The sequence below is a fragment of the Centruroides vittatus genome, unplaced genomic scaffold (genome assembly GCF_030686945.1).
Source record: "Centruroides vittatus isolate TY-2023 unplaced genomic scaffold, ASM3068694v2 contig_134, whole genome shotgun sequence".
Classification (NCBI taxonomy): domain Eukaryota; kingdom Metazoa; phylum Arthropoda; class Arachnida; order Scorpiones; family Buthidae; genus Centruroides; species Centruroides vittatus.
Window position 1 is genome coordinate 2,344,299 of NW_027120852.1, and position 22,297 is coordinate 2,366,595.

At 36.0% G+C, this 22,297-nt stretch overlaps 1 protein-coding gene across 4 annotated transcripts in view; it reads left to right on the forward strand.

Moving 5' to 3' along the window:
* Nucleotides 1-22,297, forward strand: part of LOC136990759 (sodium channel protein para-like) — a 476,095-nt gene that overhangs the window by 413,139 nt on the left and 40,659 nt on the right. For all 4 annotated transcript variants that reach the window (XM_067289190.1, XM_067289191.1, XM_067289193.1 and 1 more), the window contains 2 exons: nt 1,978-2,139; nt 8,037-8,226. In XM_067289190.1, the coding sequence (XP_067145291.1) occupies nt 1,978-2,139; nt 8,037-8,226 (352 nt within the window). The remainder of the gene's footprint in view (nt 1-1,977; nt 2,140-8,036; nt 8,227-22,297) is intronic.

Genomic DNA, 22,297 nt, shown 5'->3' on the forward strand with positions numbered 1-22,297 from the left:
TGGTAAGAAGTTTTCTTTTGCATCTCGGCTATCTCGAAAGCAAAAACAAGACCCATTTTGGAGTATGATACAGGAAATCGAGTTATAAACAGACTAGAAAATTCCTTTTAGTAACCTTAAATTACAAATGGAATGACCCATCACCACCTGCACTGTTTTTTCGCTATGGTATGGGGTGAGAGAAATGGAAATTTTAAAAAAATTAATTACTGGTAAATTTACCAGTATACCAGTTACTGGTAATGCAATCACTAGTTGTCAGTAATAGAACAATATACACTGGACGACAAAAAAAATAACGCACCACGAAGGACTTGTTGGATTTGAATAAAAATTAGTATGTTGCATCATCATAGCTAGATATGTAAATGATTAGCTTTTGGGATCAGGTTCTTGTGTTGTATCACCACCAGAGGGTAGAAAAGTGCTTCCTCTGTCTGGTATAAAGGTGCACGCTGTGATGACTTGTGCATATGTCCTGCACTTGTGTTGATGGTTGTGACTTCGTTGAGTGATAGACATGCCTCTACGACACATTCGACGGCCTTACACTCAGTTAAGTGAGTTTGAGAGAGGTCACATCGTTGGATTGAGAGGAAGAGGATTGTCATACCGCCAGATTGGCCGCCATCTGAACCGTTCTGATGGAACTGTTAGGATGTGTTATGAGCAGTGGGTACTGTACGTGGGTACGCATGAATGGCAAACAGGCTCCAGACGCTATCGACAGACCACCAAGCGGGAGGATCGTCTCATTGTATGTCAAGCACGGACAGCGTCTACAGCTTCGTCGTCTACCATTCACGCAGCAGTAGCACCTGCGTTACGGAACCATGTATCCAGCCGCACCATTTCCAGGCGCTTAGTAGAAGGCAGATTGGTCTCCCAACGCCCAGTATGTGTTCTACCATTAACAGCCACCCACCAATGCCTCCGTCTGCAGTGGTGTCTTGCATGACAATCATGGACAGCTACCGACCGGCAGCGTATTGTCTTCAGCGATGAATCCCGCTTTTGTTTGGGGGCTCACGATGGCCGTGTGAGGGTATGGCGGCCCGCTGGTCAAGGCGTCAACCCAGCCTATACTGTGGAGCGGCACATAGGCCCAACCCCCGGTGTTATGGTGTGGGGAGCCGTAACATATGATAGTAGGACACCTCTAGTTGTCATGCGTACTACCCTCACAGCCCAACGATATGTGCAATACATCCTCTGGCCACATGTGTTGCCCCTCATGGCAGGGCTTCCAACAGGCATATTCCAGCAGGATAATGCCCAGCCACACACCGCAGCGGTCTCCCAAGCATGCCTACATAACATTGCCACACTTCCTTGGCCTGCACGGTCTCCAGATTTATCGTTAATCAAACATGTATGGAACTACCTGGGACGCCAGCTGCGACAGCGCGGGATCTGACACATCTTGAGTCTCAGTTGCATCACGCATGGACAGATATGCCACAGAACATTATACACAACCTTTATGCCTCCATGCCAAGGCGTATCACAGCTTGTATCCGCGCTAGAGGCAGCCCAACGGGATATTAGTGCCTGCACTGTATTGAACATTACTGCACAATAAAGTATGTTTTTGCTTTATGGTTGCAATCATATACCTGTCTAGCTATGACGATGTCACATACCAATTTTTATTCAAATCCAACAAGTCCTTCATGGTGCGTTATTTTTTTTGTCGTCCAGTGTATGTTTTTGCTATAAAAAAATATAATTTTATAATATAGTAATTTAGTCATTTATGAACAAAGATAATCAGTATTTTTCGCCATCTTCTGTTGATCACAAAGAAAATATTTTTTGATAAGATGAAAAGTAATTAAATATCATCACTGCATTTAAAGAATTTTTATTTTGAAATTTTGACACAAATCAGCAGAGTGTATAACATATCTGTGTTGGATTAATGTTTGAAAAATTTATTTAAGTAAGTAATTAGTTATTTCTTTTTTACAAACAAAGGTGCTGAATTTATTTCTTGCCTTGCTTTTGTCCTCCTTTGGTGCCTCAAATCTTTCCCAGGCTTCACCGGAAAGTGCTGATACGAAGAAACTGCAAGAAGCTTTCGAGCGCATAGGAAGAGCTGTCAATTGGGTAAAAGCATGCTTCTTACAAATCCTAAAGGTATGTAAAATACTTATCTTATTTTTCTAATTTTTTAATAAAATGTTTCAGTATCAGTATTTTCATTCATGAAAGCCACTCAAATATTTACATTAAATAATATATAGCTTTCTTATTTATGAAATTTTCTGCTACTTTTTAAATGCATCTAATCCTGTTTTTACACTGTTCATAGGCTCCCAAAAAATTTGTATCCTATAGGAAATTAAATCATTATATTAACTCTTAACAGCCATCATGCAGTCTTGCAGACCATTCAACATTTTACTTGTTACTTTCCCAGCTGTTATATATAACAGAGGGAAAGTATGGCAATCCAGAAAAAAATGTAATTCAAAACTAGTCAAACATCATTGTACAGTCCTTAAGCTTATATCTGGGCTACCCACTTCACATTTAACATTTGAAGCAGTCAAATAAGGGTTGGCTGCACTCGTATGCCTGATCAAATGATCCAACTGTGGTGTTATTTTTCGTGGTCTACCTGACTTTTTGGCAGAAACAATGGTCTCATATATTTGAAAACACTTCACCACTTTGCGACAATAGTTTTATGCACATTAAAGATTTTACCAATTTCAGTAAAGGTCTTTTTTTGCTTCAAATGCATATCTACCATTCTTTGTTTGATATCATTTGATAATTGTATTCCTCCAGACAACTTAGTTGATTCAATGGAACTGTGAAAGGTTATGAGGTAAACACGTAATAATAAACGAAGAAATAACGAACAAGTCGCTTTATTAACTAAAACAATTAACAGTGAACAGAATGCCTGTCACGGAGACGATGTTACACAGGTCTGTTTACCATGTCTCCTCTCGTTCAGACTTCCGAGGAATTTGACAATTATATACAATTCCGATTAAACAAAAATTACAATTAAACTTAAAACGAATAGTATTACTACTTAAAACTAAAAAGGGAAAAGAAGGATAGAGGATGAAGATAGTCTACCGGTAATTTAGATTTGTGGGTCCTGATACTAAGATAATGTCGACAATGGGCACCTTGCAGACAGTGAATCTCTAATTCGTCAGCATCCAGAAAAATAAAAAAACAGTTACTCATAAGGTGCCGGGGTAAATCGGCTGGATAAATTATTTTCAAGTCCTTGTCCCCACGTGGTTTGTACTGGCCCTCTCTCTCTTTCGTCCTAAGCCTCGTACCTTGTCTCTGGGTCACACTCGCCAGACTTCTCTCCTCGGTGTCGAACCAAACAGTGTCCGTTATTCTTACCCTTGTGACTCAATTTGATTCGGGCAGGACCCCCTCCTGTCCCTTTTGTTAAAACCACCAATCAGGACCCACAAAAAATGCCATTTCTGTCAGGTGACGGGAAGGGTTAAAAGCGGAAGGGAGAAGAATTAAGGAAAGAAGAAAGAGTTCTAATTCTATATACAGTATTTACACACAACAAAATGGCAAACAGCCACAGAACACATATGTGATGCAGTGATCAGAAGCTCTAGTTACGCCACAAAATACTAATATTTTGTGTTAAAAATACTGGGCAAATCTGCATAGTTCCTTTGGTAGTTCTACTTTTGTCACAGTGTAAAATATAAAAACTTTGTTTTTACTTTTATAAATGAAATTTAAAATAAAATCAGTTTGCATTAGTTGAGTATTTTGACTCTTTCTTTGTTCTCTTTTCAACTATCACAATATTAATTATGTAGTAGGTGGTGAAGGAAATAGAGGTTGCATTTTTAAAACGTATGTCAAGGGTAGCTCTACTTTTGGCCACTACTGTATATGTAAGACATGTGATAAATCTCTAGCTGACAACCTCTGTTAATAATACAAGAAACTTGTAATGCTCCACCACTATTGTAATTGTAAAGAACTTAATAGTTGTAATTTATATATATTCATTCCATTTTTCTGTATAATATTGTATTGGGTTTTCTGTTGATTGTGACGCATTCGTATCACCTTTTGGGGTCACAACAGTGGTAAATGCGGATTGGTGGAGAGAAGGTCACGTGCCCAGTAAAGACTCCCGGATGAGGGGAGAATATAAAAACGTGTGTCACACGTGTAGGTTCTCTCTTTTTTTTTCCTGTGTAGACTCTGGAGACGGGATTGATCCTTCGCTAGGGGAGAGGATTATGGGTAAGGTTTGAAACTGGAACAAAGAGAAGAAAAGACTGTGCGTGAAGACACTCAAACCCCATCGACTTGAATTTTGTGAAAGCTGGCAATAAATTAAATTAAAATTATATGTAAGAACTAGGAGTACTCATCAGGACGATTAATTCTTTAATTTGGCACCATATATTGTGTTTGTGGAGTGGGTTCGACCACGTGCCTGCGAACAAAGGGTATCAAATCTGTAACGTAATTGTATTAATAAGATGCGACGACCAAATATGCCACCATGTAAATATTTGTATATGTATCTATATATGTATTTTAGAATAAGTGCATTTTTTTTTTCTTTCGTGTTAGTTCAAGCATTACCTTAATTAGTGTATAAGTTCAAGGCATTGTATAGTTTTTAAGGATATTAGTTAAGTCCATTAGCTGTTTGTTAATTAATTCTTTGTTCTATTATTAAAGTATTTCCTGCTAACAACACGTGTCTTTTATTTGTAAAGTCCTCAGTCGAGTTACCCCACAACCAGACTGGCTACATTTCGGTATAGCCTTAGTCAGTACAAACTGATAGTGAACCTCGAGGTGCTAGTTCAATAAATTTTTCTGAATTTTCTGTTTATGTTGAAAGTTTTATTCAACTCTCATCTAAAACTTATTAATTAATTAATTATCATTCTCAAAACATATTTCATTCATAATATATAAACTGTAATATTAAATTTCATATGAAATTAAAAACTAAATAATAAAAAATCATTTAAGTTTAATTGAAATGGATTAACTGTGTTTCTGCATTATCCTTGTCTCCATTATTGATTATCATCCTGGATAATTGGGAGTATACTGTAGTTGTAATAACAAGAAAACTGGGATGTTTTATAATGTTTTGCAAGACAGACTATTAGGCCTGAGAGGCTAAATCTGCAGTGAGGTGAAACTGCTAAAAATTGAATTTCAATATAAAATGTCCACTGAACACTGAAACTCCAGATTTGAAAACAAATTTAATGCAAAATGAATGTTCTCAATTGTCTTAAGCAATCATCATCTGGTTACAGAAATATTCTGAATAAATAACAAAACAATATAAATAATATCCAGCATTTTACTAAATAACAACAAAACCAAATGTTTTCAACAATTTTTAAATCATCACCAAGTTAAAAGGACACCAGGAGATGGTTGGTTGACAATGACATTGTCAAAACAAGAGCTGTTAAGACAAAAGATGTAATCATCATGATCATAACTTACACACAAGGGATTTTAGAGTATATCCAGGTAACAGAGTGCACAGAAGTATTGGCTGACTGCAAAAACTTCAGAACAAGGTCACAAGGTTTACAAACACTACATTAGCAAGTTCCTTACACATGATATACCTAAGAGACAGCTCCAATCATCCTCAGCTAGGATTTTTGCTTTTGCTACAATGCACAACAGGGCAGCCAACTCCAACCAGATATAGATAAGTCCAAGTTTTCTATTATCGGGATTGAAAAAATACTCAACAGATACAACAATATAGATAACTACTATAGGGTTGTAAAAAATACAGCACATGGTCAACCAGTTATAACAACTAAAACTAATATGAAAGGGTGTACATCACAATATATAATTTTCAGTTCATGTAGCCTTCAATCAAGATAGAACTGTACTTCTGTGAGCTATGCAATTTCATGATTAAAACCTTAAATAACCTGGCAAGTACCATACTACCATCTTAGAGCTAGTCAACATGGTATGTCACAATTTAGTCTTTATATTTGAATGGGTCATTTATCACCAGAACAGAGGGGTACTGATAGGAAGCCTCATTTCTGGAATATTGTGTGAATAAGTAATATGTCAGCTGGAGGACAAAATTTTTCCCTTGTTTGAATAAATAGCCCTGTAAACCAGATATGTTAATTATGTTCTTACTACAGGTATGCCTCAAGTTACGTTGTTTGTCAAAAAAGTATATGGAAAAATAAAAATCAAGTTTAAGTCATTTTATTTGACTTTACATCTGTCCGCCACAAATATTGAAGTCATTATATCACTAGAAAAGCATTAAAAGCACATAAAATCATATTAAAATATGTACATTTACAGTAAATGTTAATATAATCATCATAAATCCTACAGAACAAAACACAAAAACATCTGTGTTTCTGTGTCGTCGTCTTATTTAGCGGTCTTTAAGTGCTCATTATTGGCGTTTTTCAAAACTACACAAGTAAATTTGACTTACGTTGTCTCTCCAGGAACCAATTACCGACGTAAGGCGAGGTATACCTGTAAATGGCATAATAGACCATACATAAGGTTTTCTTGCATTCCATTAATTCAAACCCATTTGACCTGCACCTGTATGTTGAACAGGAAAGCATCTCATCAGCACATTTCCTAGACATCAGTTTCTTCATAATTGGTAGTACTGTCTCAACATCAATTTACAGCAATCCAGCATATCCATTGTTTACTCCATCTATATCAAGAGACCCATACTCATATAAACTGGCAGCTTTCAATCCATAATCAAAAGGGAATATACACATATCTCCAACAGTAAGGTCAGAACAGTCAAACTAAATTACATCAAAGAAGTTGCTTTAAAACATCACTTACCTTCGTCTATTATCAAGACCGGAAAACCGCCACGTGACTGGCCCGTCCTGCCAAAGCGTGAACCCACGACCGAACTCCCAGTGTTCGGGGAACGGAAATGTTGGCCAATGGTGGGTCATTGTGGGGTAATGCTCACAGAATGAGAAATAACGCCACACGAGCCGGAAAATGCGTGGGTCGCCCTTTGTTTTCTCAAAATTAGCTTCGAGGTCACTCTGGCACGCCGACGAAATCCAAGGCAAATTTTTCGCGAAAAAAATCGACAATAACCGAAGTCAACGAAAACCGAAGTATTACTGTATAATGCGATAGAGCAAACATTCTAAATGGAACACGTATAACTGATTCAAAGCAGGACAGTCAAACCGTTCAAAAACATTTGTCATTTTTAAGATAATACTGGAATAAAACTAAGGTTATTGAGGTGATTAATATTTACATTTTTCCAGTTTTGATTTGTTTCTCTATAAGTAAAAAATTGGTTAACTCATGATGACGATGATGATGATGATGATGATGATGATGATGATGATATTTGTTGGCTTGTTTATCATTTGCCAAACACCATTTGATGTTGAATACAATGTAATTAAAGTACTTACTGTATAAAGCATATTAATTGTGAGAACATAAAAATAATAAGTGTGTCTTCTCATTTACCTCCCCCTCCAAAACCAGTTTCTAAAGGTGACAACCCTATTTAGCATATTAGTACTTTGGAATAAAATGGAGAAAATCTATGTAATAATTTTACTATATACCAGTGGCGTAGCTTAGTGGGGGCGGCAGGGGCGGCCCGTCCCGGGCGGCACTTATAGGGGGCGGCAGGGGCGGCCCGTCCCGGGCGGCACTTATAGGGGCGGCAAAATTTCACAATAAATGATATCTTGTAAAAATACCTAAATAAGGGGGCGGCGAAATTTTCCTCCGCCCCGGGCGGCTGACACCCACGCTACACCACTGCTACATACGAGTTTACTTAAATAATTTATTACTACACCATCATCTTTGTGATAGTTATTAGTCTGTTCAATTACCATATTTATTTTTAGATATTTATAGAGAATTATTGCATTGTAATACTTAAAATATATTGGAATATTTTTTATTTATTATTTCAAAGCTTTATGGTGTAATTCATAATAATTAATTTTATTGGTATGTATGACATTTTATAGAGTCTTAGACCAAAAGCTAGAAATCAGATTGCAGATCAGACAACGGAAATTAGGGAAGATTTGGAAGATGTTGCTATCGGTCGAGAAATATTAGTCGACGGTCAGGTTATAATGAAAGAGAAGAAAAGTCCCAAGGAAATCACAGATCTGGAATTGGTGGTTGGAGATGGGTTAGAAATTGCAATTCAAGGTAGGCAGTCATTGTAATCATTTTTACATAGAACAAATTTCTCCATTTCACAGTTTTAATAAATAAGTTGTGTTTGAAATAAGTTACATTGTCATATCTCAAATTAAGTATAAATCTGAAATATTTTCAAAACAAATCCCAGTTTCTGCAAATTACCATCACTTATCATTAATATTGTTTTCCTATTCAATGAGAATTTTATTTAATTATTTGAGAGGTGCTACTGTTTATTATGGTGAGTGGTTTATTGTTTAGTACTTACACAGTGATAAACAATATGAATATGAAGTTAACAGAATTTAACTGGTTATTAGAATTATTCTTACTTACATGAAAATATTGAACTGAATCCGGGACCTTTATCTTATTAAAGATAGGCTATATTGGATAATTTCTTTGTAGGAGGAAATGTCAAACTCAAAACTTTCTAGAAGTCAATTGGTTTCAGATATTGGTTTTTCTAAGATTGCTCATAACAGTTAGCATAGTTTATAGACTACAAAGAAAAAAATGTCTGTCTGGGACAAGGTAATAGCAACAAAGCAAGATTAAGCAAGACTGTTTGATGCTGTAGAGAGGCAGGATAATTTAGAAAAAATTCCAAAATGATTACCTTACCAGATGAATAACAATATGTTCAAGTGGAAGAATTAATACTTTAGTTAGCAAAGTTGTAGAATTGAATGATGTAACCATGCAATCACATAAAATTCTTTATTTATTTAACAGAATGTGCTCAGCAAGTAATTATGGAATTTACGTTAGTTTTTACTAAATTATCCCTGCAACATAAGGTGTGTAAAATGCAAAGTAATGAAGAGTTAGATAGTCAAATAAAGACAGAATATTTAATATTTGACATGTCCAAAACACACAGAATATTCGAGGGGCCACTCGTTTAAAAAAGTCTATAAACAAAAAAATCATACAGGAACCGAATATAAGTTTTCATCTATTTCCACACGAAAAACAGACAATTACAGCTTTATACGAACAGGTTATGCTGTCAATTTTAAAAGGATATTTCCTTAAACTTTAAAATGTCAGTAATTTTTGTGTGGGACACAGGGCTGGATCTAAGTGTTTCAAGGCCCTAAGCTGAACTCTGTGTGAGGACCTTTACCAACCCATAAAATTTTTAGAAGTGAATCATAGAAAGAAAAGAATTAAACATAAACATATTAACTGCTTTTTATTTTGTGTAGTATTTAAGGCCCCTGGAATATTCTATGTGTTTTGGACATGTCTAGCATGTGTCTCTATCGTAAACAAAATTGAGAGCAAAAACATTGGTGTATGGCTTATAAACAATTACCAATTTTTATTAATAGATTTTTACTATATTCTCATAACATACCATGTAAATGCATAAAAGATAAACATGTAGACTATATCATACATATACAGTAGAGACTCGTTAATCGGAACGATTTTCAGTCGGTCTGTGTCGTGCTGAATCGAACATTTTTGATACTAGATTTACTTCTAAAGTATAATTTTCATGTTTTTATATTCTTCAATATACAGTAGAGCGTCGAAAATCGGAATCAATTGGGGACTGGGGGTATTCAGATTAGTCATTTGTTCCGATTACCGATTATGTACGAACAAATATATTAACCTATCCGATGTTCAAATTTTTCTCCCTTGCGTACCGCTTCGTGTTGAATTTTTCTCCGTTGCGTGTCGCTTCGTGTTGAATTTTCGTCGATTTTAAGCCTAACGAAAATTTTTATAATAATAATCGAGGCTATCGTATCGTTAAAAATTATTTCTGCATTTTGTACAAACAAAATAAATATATTGAAGAATATAAAAAACATGAAAATTATACTTTAAAAGTAAATCTAGTATCAAAAACGTTCGATTCAGCACGACACAGTCCGACTGAAAATCGTTCCAATTTCCGGCCATTTCAATTACCGACGTTCCAATTACGACGCTCTACTGTATTTATTTTGTTTGTACAAAATGAAGAAATAATTTTTAACGATACGATAGCCTCGATTACTTAGTAAAAATTTTCGTTAGGCTTAAAATCGACGAAAATTCAACACGAAGCGACACGCAACGGAGAAAAATTTGAACATCGGACAGGTTAATATACAGTCAAACCTGTTTTTATGCGCTCTTTTTCTGTGCGATTTTTATTTGTGCGACTTGTTTTGTGCGATTTTTTTATTTGTGCGATTTGTTTTGTGCGGTATATGAAAATTTCAATCAAATTGGAACATAATTGACTCCTGTAAAATTTTTTAAAACTCTATTGGTTGTTTTCTATGACATCAGCAGGTTTTTTCATTTTTTATTCAGTAAAATTTTTTTCTCGTACGTTTTTTTCGGTCCCCTCTTATTTTAATAGCATAAAAACCATAAATATTATGTTATATTTGAACAGATGCGGTAAGTTAGCTCCCCTCCGGCTTTAGACTGCGGGTGTGAAATTTCACGCCTTGTTAAATGAAATAACACTTCCTGCAGCTATATTTATCAAATAAAATCATTATTTAACGATTATTTTTAACTTTTTAATGTTAGATTCGTATTTAAGTGGAAATAATTAATTAATATAAAAATTAAAATTCTTAGAGGATTTTTTTCCCCATTAGGTGTTGCAGAAAAAGGCCCGAGGAGTTAAAAAAAGCAATTCCTAGTTATTTCGTACGGTTTCGAGTTATTTTCTACGTGAGACTTTTTTATGCGGTTCCTATTGACCGCATAAAAAAATATTTTTTAATTGTGTTGCGAAAACTATTTTTTATAGCCACTCGTGAAGTTTCGCGCGATTTTTTTATGCGTTTTCTTTTATGCGGTCCCTATCCCCCGCATAAAAACAGGTTTGACTGTATTTGTTAGTACATAATCGGTAATCAGAACAAATCACTAATTTGAATAACCCCAGTCCCCAATCGATTCCGATTTTCGGTTCTCTACTGTATATTCATTAGATGCAGTTTAGGTTAATAAATATAATGTGATTAAAAAGTTTACACAAAGTTTCAAAGCCAATGAAACAACTGGGTAGTGTCTACACTCGAAAAACATTTATAAAAAAAACATATAATCGTTATTTTAAATTTCAACGGATTTGACAGCACTTTAGCCTAAAAATTAATTGCGTGAATGTCTCTTTCCATAAATATTTATAAATGTATTGTTTATTAGTAATTATTCTTTTTTCGTTCATTCTAAATCCCGAGATATGATTTCATAAATTACTGATTTTTAATTAATGAGATAAATTTTTTTAGATTATTTCACTACAGAAGAAATTCATAGTTACTCTTATTTTTCTACAAATCATAAGCTTTTGTGTGATACGACATGTAGCTGAAACCAAGTATTACATCACGTAATAAGATTTTTTTTTTTCTATTTAAAATCAAATGTAAGACACTTGAAAATTTTTATAAATTTATAAAAAAAAAAAAAATATATAAATAAAAATGCAGTTAAAGAAATTTACAAAGTTTGTTTTTTGTAAGATTAGATGATAGGATCATAGGCAATGCTTCTTTCAAATCAATACACAAAAATGTGTTTAAAATACCCCTCTTTTCTATCTTTATGTCAGCAATATTAAAAAAAAAAAAAATACAAAATATGATTTTATCAATCAATCCTTTATATGAAAGCATTTGTTATTTAAAACTAATTAGCGCTATGCCTTCTGCAATTTATTCGTCATAATATGATAATATATCATATGATTCTTAAAATAATATTTTTAAAGTGTAAATAAATAAATATTATACAGAACGAATAAACCAGGCAAAAGGAGGACATATCCCGCTTATCCATATCCTCTTAAGTTATTCCGAGTATGAGAAATCGCTTCTTTACCAAAATGATTTAAATAAGCTGCTTTATGTGGGAAGGAATGAAGGAATATTTTTTAAAATTTATATCCTGAACTTCTTAACGAAGAAAGAATGTCAAGGATAAGTCGATATACGTGTTATCATCCATTTGTTTGTAATAAATTAACTCTGTGTCTTCTGTTTCGCTTATATTTTTTTAATTCGGCAATAACAAAACAGAAAGACGACAAAGTACCACGCTCTTATTGGCTTTCCAACCGTGGTATATTTACATCGATTGCGTTCCGTCACGTGATTCGGAACTCGCTCCTAGCAACCGAGGACTATATACTATATAATTAATATAATCCTTGTAGACGAGACATTTCACTTTACAGAGATTAAGTATAAAAAACGGGAGCACCAGATGACAGGTACTGTACAACATTGTTTCATAAAGTAACTTTCTCGAGGGAGTAATATTTCCTTTCACTTGTGTTATCCATAAATGAGTGGATTGCAAATGCATTTAGTACGTAATCCCGTTGCACATTTTCTCTCGTATAAATCAGAATAAACATGTGCGAGCGTTACGAGGTACTAAGAAGCTTTTCCTATCCGTTGCAACGCTCGGGCTTTTGGGGTGTAGCAGCGCCCCTGCCGGCCACCGCGAGAAACCGTTTTGTCAACCTGCGCATTCTCGAAACGCGATAGCCTCTCTTATCTCGTAAGCAACGATGTTACCTATGGTTCCAAAATGGCGGCTCGTCTCTGATTCCAAAAGATATAAGAAAGGAAACAGTGGGGACGCACGTTCTAACCTAACCTAATCCATTCTAATAAATTACCATAATTATAAATTATATTCTAATAAATTACCAACGAAATCATTAGAATAGGTTAGGTTAGAATGTGCGTCCCCACTGTTTCCTTTCTTCTATTTGCTGGAATCAGAGACGAGCCGCCATTTTGGAGCCATAGGTAACATTAAACTACTTTAAAATAGTTTAATTTGTTAATTTACCTTCGCTGGTAACATTCGTAGCCGTTTAACGTTTCCGCCATTTTTCAACAATATCCCATGAACAACGTTGCCACAATGAAATTTCAAAACGTACAGAAGCTCCTTCAAAAATTGTACTATATTCCTTCAAAATGTACTGTTTCTATAGTTGGTTACTTCTGATATTAATATACCATCACACTCAATTTTTGCGCTTATTTCAAATTCATATTCATGAATACTTTAAAATTATATATTTCAAAAACTATTTTCATAAAATCTTTTTATATGGTTTTTCGTTAAATACAACATTAAAAATTGCATTTTTAAAAATATAATAGTTATGGATAAAAAAAAATTATAAATTAAATATGCGTGGACAGATTCAAATTAACAAAAGTTATTTCTTTTACCAAGCTTACTAAAATTGAAGTTCATAGTTAAGAATTAAATTATAGTGATAGAAAATAATATAATAGTATTTATATTATTATATTATTTATAGTATTGTATTTGCATTATGTTGTCGACGTCGACCGGCATACACCATGTGTATGTTGTGATTGGGTAAATCAAATTACCAAGCAGTGACATTAGTCACACTAGTGAGACTTTATTAAACTAAACTAATTTTTTCGTTAAGGCATGAAATATTATTTTGAACCATAAATGGTACTGAAATATTATACTGTACTCAAAAATGTACTAAAAATCTAAGTGTACTTTCAATGTACTCGAAAAGGCAAAATGTACCCGAGAAGTACTGTGAGGTTTGCCGAACGACTGCGTTAGTCAGAATGTCGCGCGGTCACGATCCACGTGTGGGAGTGAAAGAAACTCTCAAGAGACAGGTTTTCATTCGTAACCCGTTTATATAACAAAAGGTGCTTACAACTACGATCAGCGCCGGATAAAGGGCGGGCGCCAAATTTTGAGGGGCGCCGATATAAAAATAAAATATTTTTTTACATTCATTATTTTTTTAGATTTTATAAATTAAAATTGATCATTTTTCATGAGACATCGATTTTTTTAGCAAGCAATAAATTGTTTTTTCTTTAATAATACCAAATAAAGGTCACACCGCTAATTATTTTATTATTGTCAACAGATATAAATAATAATCAAATTATTCAAAGAAAACTATTTGTATAGTCAGAATTCATAATAACTCAAAAAAAGGATTAATAGTCAAAAACAAAAATTTATTAATTAAAATAATGAAACCTAAGAATTTTTTGGCTTCTATCACACAACATTGATGCAGTCAAATGCTTTTTAATCTCTAAAAAGTTTATTTTTATTTACTTTGAAAAGATAATTTGTAATCAGTATCACGTATCACAACAATCTACTCAAAAAATGGACGAGATCAAATTTATAAATTACAAATATTAACAAAATTATGAATAGTCAAAGTGATACTGGCGCCTGTCATACGCCTTAATGGTTAAATAACTTTGTCTTTCTGTAAACTTTAAAGCACGGCAAGTGTTGTTAATGCAAATAAATAACTTTTTTACACAGTTTTTTTATTGTGTAATTTTGATTTTTTGCCATTTTTACTTTTTTTTAATTTGCAGTAAATCTGTATATTCTTGTATGAAAGGGCGCCGAATTTTGTTTTGCCCGGGGCGCTCAAAACCCTAGAACCGGCCCTGACTACGATACACTTTTATCAGCGGCGGCGTTCGAGTCTTCTGGGCCCCTTTTCGAATGCGAAGGTCCACAAGAAAAGTTCTCCGATGTTTTCGCAGGAGTATGATGGCCCCGGGGAGCATTGTTCAGTTTCTCGAGGGAGAGTTCCGGAAGCAGGGACGATTCAGATGACAGGTGACAAATCCAGGGGAGCGGGTGACCTTCCAAAAGAGATATAATCCAACTGCCGAAGATCATGGAAACACACACAATCGTAAGATCGCGAGCCAAAGCTCCAAGAACCGAGAGAACTGAGAGAACGTCACATCCCTTTTTTTGTCGGTTTTTATAAGTTTTTCTTGAGTCCCAGATCGAACATTCCAATAGGTCGATGCCAACTGACTCCCGCTCTCCAATTGGTCCCCCCCTTCGTTACGAATTGTAACGAGATCGGAAGCCAGGTCGTTGGATGAGTCAACATCGACGGACAATTCGATTCCTATCGAAGATGTTCGATCTAAGTACTCAAATTCATCTATTGTTTCAACCTGAGAAGTCCGATTTTCTCGGAAATTTCTACAGACATGTTCTTTTATGGACATGTAATATTCATTTTTCGTTTTCACTATTTTTTTTTCTTGTTTGACGGTTTCTTTGTACAACATTAATTTATAATAATAATAATTATTATTATTATTATTTTCTTCCATACAAAAATTAGAAAAAATTTTCTTATTTGCACAAATAGTAGACCCACTTCCGAAGCTTCACAGTACAAATGTACTAGGAATGACAACGCTGCCCATGAGTCGGTGCCAGATGTTCACGTAGCACATTGACTCATGGGATATTGTTCTTAACGTGTACCGCAACGTATTTTACTTGGAGTTCAAACGTCAAACGTGTACTTCTGCTTGCCGTACAAGTTTAATGTTTGTATTTATGCCTCATCCTCTCTAAAAAACTAGTGTATCATTGAAAAGGTTCAAACTAGAGACCTTCCGATTCATAGACATCGATGATAACCACGGGGAGGAGAGAAATTTCTTAAACAAAATAACGATTATATGAGATATATCTCGTTATCGTCACCATTGCCATCTGGACTGCTCAGCGGTAACAATAGAGAGACTGAGCAAGTACAAACGTTAAATTTGTACGGCAAGCAGAAGAACACGTTTGACGTTCTAAGTCCAAGTAAAAGACGTTGCGGCGCTCGTTCACAACATCACGTGACTCATTGAACGTCGCGCATTGACTCACGGGAAATTTGTTGAAAAAATGGCGGATACATTTAACATCGAGGGTTACCAGCGAAGGTAAACAAACAAATTAAACTATTTAAAAGTATTTATAGGATGTTTAATAACACTAAATAATTAGTTTTAATTAGCCTTGTGTCTCCTACCGTACGATTGGACGATAGGACTACCTCATTCTTTTGTCGAAGGAAGTAGTTGCTTATGTAAATTCGAAAGCAGCTCGGAAAATTAATTTTTAGAAAATTACAAACGTATTACGCTGTTGATGGTAGAAGATGCCGTGGAAGAACAAACCTATCTTGAGATAAGCTATTATGAAGACAAACATATGTAAATTCTATAGGCACTTCACAACACTTGCTAAAAAATTGAATAATTAAATAATTTCTGGATTAAAATCGTCTGTTTATTTACAATATTATTCGTAAATGCTTAAATAATTATTATTTTAGTAAAATAGGTCATAAATTTAACCCCAAACAAGAAAAATGAAGTTTAACCGATCTTCTACTAGCCATTCTAGACATAGAAACACCATTATCGACCGTCTAGAATTGCCAGATGGCGGCGCTCGGCCGTCCGCCGTTCACGTTTTGGGCTGAATACATGCGCCTCAACCTCTCTAATCAGCGACATGTCGGAGCAGTTGAGTCAGTGATTGATGCCTTGTTTACAAACAACACAAGTAGTTTATTAGACAATTAACTTACAATAAAATCAATAATACTTTTCACGAAGGGTTGAAGTCCCTGTAGATTTCGGCGCATAGCCTTCAGAAAAAGAAGAAAGTCCAGCGACCGGGGTGGTTTCTTATCGCTGACCGGATGTTGCATTCTAACGAACAGGAAATGATGCCCGGTTAATGCAGATCGAAATTTCCTAATTCTCTCAACAAAGGTCTATAACTTTCGGAGGATACGCGAAGATAGAACTTTGGGGGGAAACACCCCAGCCAGGGACATAGCCTTGCAGGACGCCAGGGCAAGGAATGAAGTGTCCTTTGTGGCCTGGGCTTAAATATCCTGTAGTCTCGCAAATCGTAACTTTATTGGTTATTAATTTTTTTCTCGGTTTCCGTTGGTCTTTCTCCACTATCAGATGAAATTGGACCAGATCAGTTCCCGAGAAAGACACTTGTTTAATACAACTCGACACTGTCTTTCGTTTGGTGTTGTACATTTCCTAACATTTCCTTTTTTTTTTTTTCTTTTTTCCTTTATAATTTAGTTTCCTTAATTTTAATTAACTGCAAAGATCAAGATTCGTTTTTGTTTGAATATATGGTTCAAAGAATGTTTTTCATCCCAGCCCAGGGCCTCACACCACTGCCATGATGCTTGATGGTTGGAAAAAAGTGAACGCAGCATTTTACTTTCCCCTAAGAAGACAGCGTCCCGCTATCATTCAGGCACTCCTTAATTTGGCCCTAGTTCTAGAACTAATCATTGGTCCGACAAATGTTGACTCCGGCACTTTTTGTGGTGCTTTTTCGGGCACACGCGACTCGTCAGGGTCGATTTCACTAACAGAAGGATGGGAACTATCGTCATCACAGGTAGGGTCATTGTCTTGAATATTGGGATGACAATAAGGTTTCATGGTGAAGGACGTGAATTGTATCCTTCGGCTTCTTCCACTTGGATGTAGGATCAAAATTCTCGACTTCATAGGTAACATCAGACAATCGTCTAAAAACTTTATATGGGCCGAAGTATCGCTTAAGGGGCCCAAACACGTTAATGAAATCCTTTAAGAAATAACTGTGCAGGCCTGGCCTTGAGGAAATTCAGAATTTCCTATTTCCCACACCAGTGGCGTAGCAAGGGTTCTCTGGGTCCGGTGCGGAACCAGATTTGTGGGCCCCGAAAAAAATTTTTCGGGTCTTTTTTCCTGATTTTGGGGCCCCTATAAGTCTGTCGCTTTCCAGGGGCTTGGTGCGGACCACACCTATCGCATCCCCCTAGCTACGCCACTGGCCCACACACGAGGAGGAAAATCTCTGTCAGTCAGTCGGTCATGGCATCTGATGACGACGTACTAGCTGTTCTTGGATGTTTATTGGTAACAAATTGTATTAAAACTCGCGGTCGCGGAAGTTAGTACGTAAAGATTGGCACAACTATTTGAGAATGGACGAAGAAACGTATTTAAATCTGTTATCATTGTTTACACCAAGCATAAAAAACCAAAATACTGTAATGCGAACAGCAATTTCACTCCATGAGAGGCTCACGGCATTCTTAAGGTATTTGGCAATAGACAGAAGTTAATAATTTGAAATACCACAGCTTTGGTTCATGTACTTCATCAGTTCCTAATCCTGATGTGACTGATGCTTTGATTTTCTTCATTTCCTTCCTATACGCAGTTCTGATTATATTAATTTTTACAACAATTTCTTTGTTAGCATTTGGCTCAATGTTCTTCAATTTTTCAATTAAACATAAACAAGCAACTTTTTTGCTTCTGTCATGATTAGTTACTTTTAACATGCCAAAGGCATGGTTCACTTTCATAAATCTTTAAAAATTCTTCTAAACATTTACGGGACATTCTTCTCACTGAGCGGCCTCACAACTGAACGGATAGGGAGCTTTTCAGACAGACCCACCTTGCGCACAGGCATAAATATCCACACAAGATCACTAGGCCGATATGACACGGTTTGGCGTGCGTCGTTGTACCGTCCTCGGTCTTTCTGCTGGGCCATTAATGTACGTAGGTGAGCTAACTGTCTCGATTCTTCGAATGTCGTGACTAAGTATCCCAGGTAATCGTCGGGTTGATCTTCGGATTGATATGGGAATAAAGCGTTCGTGATTATCTCGGCTTAGTGTCTATGAAGTGGAAAGAATGGAGTGAATACGATAACGTAATGCAGATCGGAATTTCCGAATTCCGATCTGCATCACGTTATCGTATTCACTTCGCAGTATTATATGCAAAATTTGCAAATGGCTACATCGATCTCAGTCTTTCTGCTCACTATCGACATACATAGACATCATATCGGTTAATGTCTTGTTAAAGCGTTCAGTTAATCCATTTGTTTGTGGATGGTATGCGGTCGTCATGCTGTGTGTTACCTGGCAGCACCGAATAAGTTCAGACACAAGCTTCGATTGAAAAACTTTTTCTCGATCGGTGATTAGGACTCTAGAGATGCTTCAACGGGATTTCGTTGACAAGGAATCTAGCTATTTCTTAGGCTTCAGCTGTCGGTAAAGCCCTGGTGATGGCATATCGTGTTAAATAATCGGTACAGACCACAATCCATTTACAGTAGAGACTCGTAAATCGGCACCCCGGTAATCAGAATCGCCGGTAATCGGCACGATTTTCAGTCGGACTGTGTCGTGCTGAATCGAACGTTTTTGATACTAAATTTACTTCTAAAGTATAATTTTCCTGTTTTTATATTCTTCAATATATTTATTTTGTTTGTACAAAATGCAGAAATAATTTTTAACGATACGATAGCCTCGATTATTATTATAAAAATTTTCGTTAGGCTTAAAATCGACGAAAATTCAACACGAAGCGACACGCGACGGAGAAAAATTTGAACATCGGACAGGTTAATATATTTTTTCGTACATAAACCGTAATCGGAACAAATCCCTAATGTGAACAACCCCAGTCCCCAATTGATTCCGATTTTCGATTCGCTACTGTATTATCTTGTAGGGATTTTGAAAGCGAATCAAGTATATCTATACCAACTCGATGAAAGGGCGCTGTAGCTGGTGGAATGGAAATAAGGCAACCAGGTGGCTTCTGTGGTACCTGTTTTCTTCTCTGGCAGTTTCTACAATAGGAGACGTATAGTCTTATTGTGCAGTGTAGCCTTGGCCGAAAGAATCGTTTTCTGATTCTGTCATAAGTTTTAGCGATTCCTAAGTGACTAGCAATAGGAGCGTTGTAAAAATGTCGCAGAATGTCCAGACGCCAGTGTTTACGGGTTACACGTAACCACTTTTTCTCATTCGGATCGTAATTTTTCTTACAAAGAACGCCGTTGATAAGTCCAAACTCTCCCTTAATGGGCTCAGACCTTCCAAGAGCACGAATCACTTCTGCCAGTTTCGGATCGTTAATCTGATCGACAGCAATATCCGTAAATGTAGCAGCTACAGTATACTGGCTTCCATAAAAGTGTCGACATCTATGGGATTCCTCGAAAGGCAGTCTGCGTCTTTATGTTTCCGTCTGCTTTTATAGCATATGGAGACATCGTATTTTTGAAGTCTTAAGGCCCTCCTAGGGAGTCTTCCCGATGGGTCTTTCAGTCCGGCTAGCCAGCATAATGCGTGATGATCTGTTCCCGCAACAAATGATCTACCGAAGAGATACAGACAGAATTTGTTGATTGCCCACATCACAGCAAGACACTCCCTTTCCGTGGTCAAATAACTCTTTTCTGCTTTGGTAAGCGTCCGGGATCTGTAAGCAATTACCATTTCCTTGCCATCTTGAATTTGAACTAGGATACTCCCAATTCTATAGCCACTGGCATCTGTGTGGAATTCTGTTGGGGCTTCCTCGTTGTACAATCCTAATACAGGGTCAGAAGTAAGTACTTTTTTCAAGGTAGCAAAGGAATCAGCTTCTAATTGACCCCAAGTGAACGTGGAGTCCTTTTTTAGTAGTTTCTGCAATGGCTGAGTTTTACAGCAGAAATTTTTAATGAAATGGCAGTAATAGGAGCATAGATACAGGAAACTTCTTATGTCTTGTACATTTTTTGGAGTCGGAAAATCAGTGACTGCTGGTAATTTCTCAGGGTCAGATCGTATCCCGTCATTTGATATTAGGTGTTCAAGTACAGTATCTTTCTCTGTTTAGCACCAGATGTGCATTTCTTCGGATTCAGTTGGAGACCCGCATCCCGTATGCAGTGTAAAACGGCTTTCAAACGGATGACCTTTGAATGTTTCGGAAAACACGTCTATATCGTCTAGGTAACATAAACACATAGTCCACTCGAGATGGTGTAACAAGTTATCTATCATTCTTTCCAACGTAGCAAGCGCATTGCATAAACCGAACGGCACGATTTTAAATTTATTTAGCCCCTCTGGTGTAATAAAGGCGGTTTTCTCTCAATTCTTTTAGTGGTGGTCTTGTCCCTGTACATCGTACTTTTCCTGTTATCAATAAACTCGTGTCTAATTCCGTTCGGGGAAAAATTTTGAATTGGAGGTGGCATTACTTCCTTTCTAAACCGAATGTACTGTACGTATATAGTTAATCTGGGCCTCCCCTAAGCTTTCCATATATGGTGTCGACTTTCATATATCTAACTCCTTTCTCGAGATTAAGGAAGGTCAGATAAATACAATTCTTTTTCAAATTGCAGCTCAATAATTTTTCCTAAACACAATATCTACGAGAATATGCTTCCCACGTAGTTTATACCCAAAGAGTGGCTCGCGAGAGCATGCGGCTCTTCAAGAGCTTTATTGTGTCTTAACTAATAAATTAAAAAATATATGTTATTTTAAAAAATTTCTGTATTTTGTAAATACACCGGAGCCACAGTGAACTCGTGTTTTTAAAAAATTTAGAGTTAGGCTATTGAATCATTGTACTCAACGGTAAAATTGATTAAATCGAAGCTCCGTTCACAGTTAACCAACCAACATCTAAAAGAATTAATAAGAAGTTCAGTTTCTAATTATCAAAAATTAATTTCAACATTACAAATTCGTAAAATTTCAATTAGCAAAGAGTAAATTTTAAAAATGTAATAAGTAAAAACAGTTTACTTTGTCAAAATAAATACATTGTAATTCTGAATTTTTATTTTTATTTTTTTATACAAAGAACTAGCTGCGGCTCCAATATTTTCGGGTAGGTAACTAGGGCTCTTACAGCAAAAAGTGTGAGCACCCTTGGTTTATGCAATCTGTTACCAAGATTTTAAACACTATCATCACATAAAAGGAATTATTCTAGCATTTTTACAAGATTTTGTTTATTTAAACAAGTCATACGAAGTCTCTGACGTTAAGGTTAGCAACTTCGATCACGTGCGGGACCATCATAACCCATCCAACACGGATCACTTTTCAAATATTAAAAGTACACCGGTATTAATCAGTCGTCGTCGACCATCTTCTCTTCCGGAAGACTACTTTTGGTCGAATTAACTTCGACTCCCTTTCCTCTTTCTATCGGACCACCGGTACGGTGGCATTCGAATAGGAAAATTACATAATATAAGGTTACCGGCCAAGACAAGATATGTTTTAATCAGTTTTCCAGGATGCCGAGTTTAAACATTTGGTTTGTTTCCTGCGAAATTTGATTGGTTGGCAGATTACCGTTTGATATTCTGCTGTGAATGGTACAGTTTCTTGAATTAA